The sequence below is a fragment of the Sciurus vulgaris genome, assembly GCF_902686455.1.
Source record: "Sciurus vulgaris genome assembly, chromosome: 13".
NCBI classification, from domain to species: domain Eukaryota; kingdom Metazoa; phylum Chordata; class Mammalia; order Rodentia; family Sciuridae; genus Sciurus; species Sciurus vulgaris.
Genome location: NC_136474.1, coordinates 78,571,468 through 78,579,995, shown reverse-complemented (window position 1 = coordinate 78,579,995; position 8,528 = coordinate 78,571,468). Strand labels below are relative to the sequence as shown.

Genomic DNA, 8,528 nt, shown 5'->3' with positions numbered 1-8,528 from the left:
GAGCCCCCACAATGCTCAGGCAACTAGAGCCAGGATTGTTTGGTTGCCACTAATATTGCTAATAATATTGTTAATTTAGCTCAATATTAAATTGTATTACAAAAATATTAATATTTAGACTAGTAAATACATAGAGTACATTTTTATTCCTTTAGTACCATAGAGCACACAAATAAAAGATATCTGACTTATAAGCAACAGTTGGAAAGTTAATTCATTGCTTTTTCCTCAATAATTGTAATTATACATTTCTTGTGATGAATACATAATACATAAGCATCATAGAAGTCTATTATGTTATAAGAAGATCCAGCCCAGCGCAGTGGCACATACCTGTAATCCTCATGACTCAGGAGGCTGAGGCAGCAGGACTACGTATTCAAAGCCAGCCTAAACAATATAGTGAGGTCCTAAGCAACTTAGCAAGACCCTGTCTCTAAGTAAAATATATAAAGGGCTGGGGATGTGGCTCAGTGGTTAAGCACCCCTGGATTCAATCCCTTGAACAGAAGAAAGAAAGAAAGAAAGAAAGAAAGAAAGAAAGAAAGAAAGAAAGAAAGAAAGAAAGAAAGAAAGAAAGAAAGAAAGAAAGAAAGAAAGAAAAGAAGAAAAGAAAGGGAAAAAAGGGAAAGGAAAGGAAGTAAGGAAGGAAGGAATGAAGGAAGGAAGGAAGGAAGGAAGGAAGGAAGGAAGGAAGGAAGGAGAGAGAGAGAGGGAGGGAGGGAGAGAGAGGAAGGAAGGAAGGAAGGAAGGAAGGAGAAAAGAAAATCCATAGGGTTTCCTCTTAAAATCAGAAATAGATCCACATAGGCAAGATATGAAAACGTAACAGGTACTCACAAACTGGCTTCTAGAGGGCTCAGTATGTGCTCCATACTTCCCACATTCCCAATCCACCCTTGAACGACCATTATCCAAAGTTGAACTTCAGCACTAGTTTTCATTTTGGTCATTCCATTTATAGCTCCAACCTTGAATAATATTTGAGCTGACTGATGGCAAACTGACCAAGATGCATCATGTAAACAATTAAATCACAGTCCTAACAGAGGACCCACCATAAGTCAGAAGTATTCATTAATTACATGAAGAAACAAGAAATCCCATCCCCCCTTTGGGAGGTATAGCGGCCTCTCTCAGCAGCCTGCCTCACAGAAGCAAACCATGCTAATCTTGATACTTCCTTCTCTCCCCTGCGGCCATTGCTCTACAGACACGCATTACTCTGGAGCTTGGGACCAATCTGTGATAGGATACTGAAGTAGGTGAAGTTTTCCATTGCTTCTCTTCAAAGTTAAGATGACCAAGCTTTCCGTGCTTGCTCATACCACCTCTTGAGACATTCATGGCCCTATAGCAGCCTTTCAAGGAGCTTCAAATACTCTGAAAATTTCCAATCCTGTGGTCCTAGCATTCAGCAAAGGAAAAGTGCTTGTGTTTGCTTTCTTAGATACAACTCCTTTCTAAAGGGAGAGCCACATAGCCAAATAAATCAATAACTGCTAATACATTTCCAAAGTTTCTCTTTTCTTGCAGAATAATATAAAAAAAAAACTAACCCTTTAGTTTTTTTGTGTACTTTTGGTATTTAAAAATTATCTAGCTAAAGGATATTTGGGCAGCTATTCATTCCAAATTTTTTTTCCCCAGAAAAATTTGTTTTATTTATACTTGTTATAAAGTTGAACTGCTGAAACTTGTTCACTGAAACATTTTGACTTGCATTAATGCTTTACATCCCTGCATTTATATTAAAAATTCACACACAAATGAAAATGGAAAAACAGCCAATACGTGATTTCTGTCCCCTATTTTTCCACTCGCAATCATATACTTAGGTACCTTTTGACCCCATGGAAAAAAATATCTAACATTCAATAACAGGAAGAAGAGAAAAAAAATTTTTTTTGAGAATGAAATGTTTCTCATCATAGTGAATTCTTTTTTTTTTTTTTTTTTTGTAAACAACTGGGATACATGTTGTTTCTCTGTTTGTACATGGCGTAAAGGCATACCATTTGTGTAATCATAAATTTACACAGAGTAATGTTGTTTGATTCATTCTGTTATTTTTTCCCTTCCCCCCACCCCTCCCACCCCTCTTTACCCTCTATACAGTACTTCCTTCCTCCATACTTGCCCCCCTCCCTAACCCTAACTCTAACCCTAACACTAACCCTTCCCTCCCCCCCATTATGTGTCATCCTCCACTTATTAGCGATATCATTCGTCCTTTGGCTTTTTGAGATTGGCTTATCTCACTTAGCATGATATTCTCCAATTTCATCCATTTGCCTGCAAATGACATAATTTTATCATTATGGCTGAGTAATATTCCATTGTATATATATACCACAATTTCTTTATCCACTCATCAATTGAGGGGCATCTAGGTTGGTTCCACAGTCTGGCTATTGTGAATTGAGCAGCTATGAACATTGATGTGGCTGTATCTCTGTAGTATGCTGATTTTAAGTCCTTTGGGTATAGGCCGAGGAGTGGGATAGCTGGGTCAACTGGAGGGTCCATTCCAAGTTTTCTAAGGAATCTCCACACTGCTTTCCAGAGTGGCTGCACTAATTTGCAGCCCCATCAGCAATGTATGAGTGTACCTTTTTCCCCACATCCTCGCCAACACCTGTTGTTGCTTGTATTCTTGATAATCGCCATTCTAATTGGGGTGAGATGGAATCTTAGGGTGGTTTTGATTTGCATTTCTCTTATTACTAGAGATGTTGAACATTTTTCCATATGTTTGTTGATTGCTTGTAGATCTTCTTCTGTGAAGTGTCTATTCATTTCCTTAGCCCATTTGTCGACTGGATTATTTGAATTCTTGGAGTAGAGTTTTTTGAGTTCTTTATAGATTCTGGAGATTAGTGCTCTATCTGAAGTATGATTGGCAAAGATATTCTCCCACTCTGTAGGCTCTTTCTTCGCATTGCTGATAGTTTCCTTTGCTGAGAGAAAGCTTTTTAGTTTGAATCTATCCCAGTGGTTGATTCTTGCTTTTATTTCTTGTGCTATGGGAGTCCTGTTAAGGAAGTCTGATCCTAGACCAACAAGGTGAAGATTTGGACCTACTTTTTCTTCTATAATCTGCAGGGTCTCTGGTCTGATTCCGAGGTCCTTAATCCATTTTGAGTTTAGTTTCGTGCATGGTGAGAGATATGGGTTTAATTTCATTCTGTTGCATATGGATTTCCAATTCTCCCAGCACCATTTGTTGAAGAAGCTATCTTTTCTCCATTGCATATTTTTGGCCCCTTTGTCTAGTATGAGAAAATTGTATTTATTTGGGTTTGTGTCCGTGTCCTCTATTCTGTACCATTGATCTACCTTTCTATTTTGGTACCAATACCATGCCGTTTTTGTTACTATTGCTTTGTACTAGAGTTGAAGATCTGGTATTGCAATACCCCCTGTTTCACTCTTCCTGCTAAGGATTGCTTTTGCTATTCTGGGTTTCTTATTCTTCCAGATGAATTTCATAATTGCTTACTCTATTTCTGTAAGGTATGTCATTGGGATTTTAATTGGAATTGCATTGAATTTGTATAGCACTTTAGGTAGTATGGCCATTTTGACAATATTAATTCTTCCTATCCAAGAACATGGAAGATCTTTCCATCTTCTAAGGTGTTCTTTAATTTCTTTCTTTAGTGTTGTATAGTTCTCATTGTAGAGGTCTTTCACCTCTTTTGTGAGATTGATTCCCAAGTATTTTATTTTTTTCGAGGCTATTGTGAATGGGGTAGTTTTCCTAATTTCTCTTTCTGAAGATTCATCACTTATGTATAAAAATGCATTGGATTTATGGGCATTGATCTTGTAACCTGCTACTTTACTGAATTCACTTATGAGTTCTAAGAGTTTTCTGGTGGAATTTCCAGGTTCCTCTAAATATATAATCATGTCATCAGCGAACAGGGATAGTTTGAGTTCTTCTTTTCCAATTCGTATCCCTTTAATTTCTTTGGTTTGTCTAATTGCTCTGGCCAGAGTCTCAAGAACGATGTTGAATAGAAGTGGTGAAAGAGGGCATCCCTGCCTTGTTCCAGTTTTTAGGGGGAATGCTTTCAGTTTTTCACCATTTAGAATGATATTAGCCATGGGCTTAGCATAAATGGCCTTTACAGTGTTAAGGAATGTTCCCACTATCCCTATTTTTTCTAGTGTTTTGAGCATGAAGGGGTGCTATATTTTATCAAATGCTTTTTCTGCATCTATTGAAATAATCATGTGATTCTTGACTTTAAGTCTATTAATATGGTGAATTACGTTTATTGATTTCTGACGTTGAACCAATCTTGCATCCCTGGGATGAAACCCACTTGATCATGGTGTACTATCTTTTTAATATGTTTTTGTATGCGATTTGCTAAAATTTTGTTGAGAATTTTTGCGTCGATGTTCATTAAGGATATTGGTCTGAAATTTTCTTTCCTTGATGAGTCTCTGTCTGGTTTAGGTATCAGTGTGATATTGGCTTCATAGAATGAGTTTGGGAGGGTTCCCTCCTCTTCTATTTTATGGAATCCTTTGAGAAGTATTGGAATGAGCTCTTCTTTAAAGGTTTTGTAGAACTCGGCTGAGAACCCATCTGGTCCCGGACTTTTCTTTGTTGGTAGGCTTTTGATGACTTCTTCTATTTCAGTACTTGAAGTTGGTCTATTTAAATTGTTTATGTCCTCCTCGTTCAGTTTAGGCAATTCATATGTCTCTAGAAACCTGTTGATGTCTTCGAAATTTTCTATTTTGTTGGAGTATAGATTTTCAAAATAGCTTCTAATTATGTTTTGTATTTCAATCCTGTCTGTTGTGATATTTCCTTGTTCATTCCGAATTTTAGTGATTTGGGTTTTCTCTCGTCTTCTCTTTGTTAGTGTGGCTAAAGGTTTATCAATTTTGTTTATTTTTTCGAAGAACCAACTATTTATTTTGTCAATTTTTTGTATTGTTTCTTTTGTTTCAATTTCATTGATTTCAGCTCTGAGGTTAACTATTTCCTGTCTTCTACTACTTTTGGTGCTGTTCTATTCTTCTTTTTCTAGGGCTTTGAGCTGTAGTGTTAGGTCGTTTATTTGTTGAGTTTTACTTCTTTTATTAAATGCGCTCCATGAAATAAATTTCCCTCTAAGTACTGCTTTCATAGTGTTCCAGAGATTTTGATATGATGTTTCTTTGTTCTCATTTACCTCTAAGAATTTTTTAATTTCCTTCCTAATATCTTCTGTTATCCATTCATCATATAATAGCATATTGTTTAATCTCCAGATGTTGGAACAGTTTCTGTGTTTTACTCTTTCATTTATTTCTAACTTCAATCCATTATGATCTGATAGAATACATGCTAGTGTCTCTATCTTCTTGTATTTGCTAACATTAGCTTTGTGGCATAATATATGGTCTATTTTAGAGAAAGATCCATGTGCTGCTGAGAAGAAAGTGTATTCGCTCTTGGTTGGATGGTATATTCTATAAATGTCCGTTAAGTCTAAATTACTGATTGTGTTATTGAGATCTATGGTTTCTTTGTTCAATTTTTGTCTGGAAGATCTGTCCAGTGGTGAGAGAGGCGTGTTAAAATCACCTAGTATTATTGTGTTATGGTCTATTTGGTTTCTGAAATTGAGAAGGATTTGTTTGACATACATGGATGAGCCACTGTTTGGGGCATAGATGTTTATGATTGTTATATCTTGCTGATTTATGCTTCCCTTAAGCAGTATGTAATGTCCTTCTTTATCCCTTCTGACTAACTTTGGCTTGAAGTCCACATTATCGGAAATGAGGATGCATACTCCAGCTTTTTTGCTGAGTCCATGTGCATGGTATGTTTTTCCCCATCCTTTCACCTTTAGTCTATGGGTATCTTTTTCTATGAGGTGAGTCTCTTGCAGGCAACATATTGTTGGATCTTTCTTTTTAATCCAATCTGCCAGTCTATGTCTTTTGATTGATGAATTCAGGCCATTAACATTCAGGGTTATTATAGAGATATGATTTGGTTTCCCGGTCATTTGGTTCATTTTTTAAATTTTATTTATTTCTTTGTTTGACACAACTTGTTTCCTCCTTTATTTGACAATTCCTTTAGGATGATTCCTCCCTTAGGGAGTAGGATAAACAAAACCTACTTGGAAAAGAATTGGGAGAGAAAACCAGCAATTGCCTTCTGCAGGGGTAGGGCCAGGGAAGGAGGTAGGGCCAGGGCAGGAGGAAGGGCCAGGGAAGGAGGTAGGGCCAGGGAAGGAGGAAGGGCCAGGGAAGGAGGTAGGGCCAGGGACAGGAGCATTTCACATCACTAACCTAACTTGGGAAATTTTAAGGGACCATCTTCAACTGGCCTTAAGAGAAAAACCAGATGGCTGATGGGAGAATCCACAGGAGGGAGAGGAGGAAAGGGAACTTGGCTGGGAGGGGGCAACAAGCCCTTTCCTTTCTGGGCACAGGAAGGCAGCCAGGGCACCAGGTCCGGGCAGTGACCTCACAAGGACAGCACAGTTTTTGCAGCTTAGAGATCACCCACCTGTCCCCACCCAGCTACTCATTCTGCTCAACGCTGGCTGATGCAGGGCCACTTTCCAGCCCCAAAGGAGTGGACGGCTCTGCAGGCTGGGGCCCTGCCTCTTCTTCTGTGTCTCCTCCCTTGGAGGCAGCACTAGCCTCTGCCCCTTTGGCCTGGGGCTCCTGGCTCTCGGGGGTGGCAGCAGCCTTCCCTTCCTGGGCAGTGCCCTCCTCGCTGCAGGCACCAATACCCCCCTGCTCCTGCTCTTCCTCTGTGGGTGAAGAGGCAGAAGAATCACCCCCACCCTCCTTCCGATTTCTCTTGAAGGACAGGCCACTCAATTTGAAAGGCTTCTTGAAAGAGAATTTCTTCTTCTTCTTAGGGGTGTCCTTGGGGGCGGTCTCCCCCTTGGCCTCAGCGCCCTGGCCAGGGGGTGCTGGTTCGATGGCATCGCCAGTGGCCCCAGCTGCCTCATCTGTTGCGTTCACCGGGGGCGACTCCCCTTCACCCTTGGGGGTTAAGTCTCCATTGCTTTTCACGTGGCCATTCTCCTGTCCGTTGGCCTTCGCTGGGGAAGCGCCTGCTGCCTCCTCGGCGGTCACGTCGCCCCGGGGAGCCTTGGAGCTCTGGCTGCCCATAATGGGGGGGGGGGGGGTCTCCGGGGGGGGGCCCGGAGCCGCTCCGGGCTCGCGCCGCAGGGGATAGTCCGGCGGGGTCGGCCCGGCGGGCGGAGGGGTGGGGCTGGCGCCTGATGGGGAGGGGTGTCGGGGGTAAACCGAGCTGCACCCCCGCTCCGCCGCCGCCGCGCTCCGCGCCAGAATGCCCCATAGTGAATTCTTAAGCACGTTCTCCACACATGCGGCGTGCTAGTTGGATGTCTTTTGGCATAATTGTTACACGTTTGGCATGGACAGCACACAGGTTGGTGTCTTCAAAAAGGCCAACCAGATAGGCCTCACTTGCCTCCTGCAAAGCACCAATAGCTGCCCTCTGGAAGCACAGATCTGTTTTGAAGTCCTGAGAAATTTCTCGCACCAGACGCTGGAAGGGGAGTTTGCCAATCAGAAGTTCAGTGGACTTCTGATAATGTCTAATTTCACGAAGCGCCACAGTACCAGGCCTGTAACAATGAGGTTTCTTCACCCCTCCAGTAGAGGGCGCACTCTTGCAAGCAGCTTTTGTAGCCAGTTTTTTCCTGGGTGCTTTACCACCAGTGGATTTGCGGGCAGTCTGCTTTGTATGAGCCATGGTAGAAAGACCTCCTTACTCACCCCGCTTCTCCTTCGGCTGGAGCTCGGCAAGCTAGAGGCGGCGCTGGCATTAGAGAGCGACGTTGTTTTCCAAATTTTTCTTTTCACTGCAGAACCTTTTAATTCCTCTTTTGAAAAAGTACTTTTTTTTTTTTTTAATTGAGGCATTTGTAAGAATTAGGAACCAAGGAACTTTGGATTATGTATTGTGAAATGAGAGGGGGCAGGGGTATGAAAGATGGTGGAATGAGACAGACAACATTACCCTATGTACGTGTATGATTGCACAAATGGTGTGAATCTACATCGTGCACAACCATAGAAACAAAAAGTTGTACCCCATTTGTGTACAAGGAATCAAAATGCAGTCTGTACAAATAATAAATAAATAAAAATTTAAAAAGAGAAAGAAACCAACTTCTGAACTGAAAATCTACCAGACAGAATCAAACACAAATGTCCAAGGAGACCCTACATAAAACTAGCACAGAAAGGTTTTCTCAAGAATAACATTAGAATATTTTAAAGTTCTCAAATAAATTTATCTAAGTAATCAAAAATAACCCTATGCAAATAAAGCAATCAAGACAAATTAGTTTTGTTCTTTTTGTAAAATGCTTCTGTCAGTATCATTCATTGTCTAAACATCCATCAAACTTGTCAGATCAAAATTACCTCCTGACAGGCTAAAATGAGAAGATTGACGCTGTAAGAGTTGGTGAGATGTGGATCAAACGGAGTGCCCATGCCTACTGGTGGGAGTGGAG

At 40.8% G+C, this 8,528-nt stretch overlaps 2 protein-coding genes across 2 annotated transcripts; both read right to left on the bottom strand.

The window, feature by feature from the left end:
- Nucleotides 1–6,277: 6,277 nt before the first annotated feature.
- LOC306643316 (MARCKS-related protein-like) lies at nucleotides 6,278–7,294 on the bottom strand. Its single transcript, XM_079109362.1, has one exon. It carries the CDS (start codon nucleotides 7,147–7,149, stop codon nucleotides 6,547–6,549), a length of 603 nt encoding a protein of 200 aa, XP_078965488.1. The 5' UTR covers nucleotides 7,150–7,294; the 3' UTR covers nucleotides 6,278–6,546.
- A 48-nt stretch (nucleotides 7,295–7,342) lies between these two features.
- On the bottom strand, nucleotides 7,343–7,838 carry LOC306643209 (histone H3.3A-like). The gene has a single exon (XM_079109195.1). It carries the CDS (start codon nucleotides 7,757–7,759, stop codon nucleotides 7,349–7,351), a length of 411 nt encoding a protein of 136 aa, XP_078965321.1. The 5' UTR covers nucleotides 7,760–7,838; the 3' UTR covers nucleotides 7,343–7,348.
- Nucleotides 7,839–8,528: the final 690 nt, after the last annotated feature.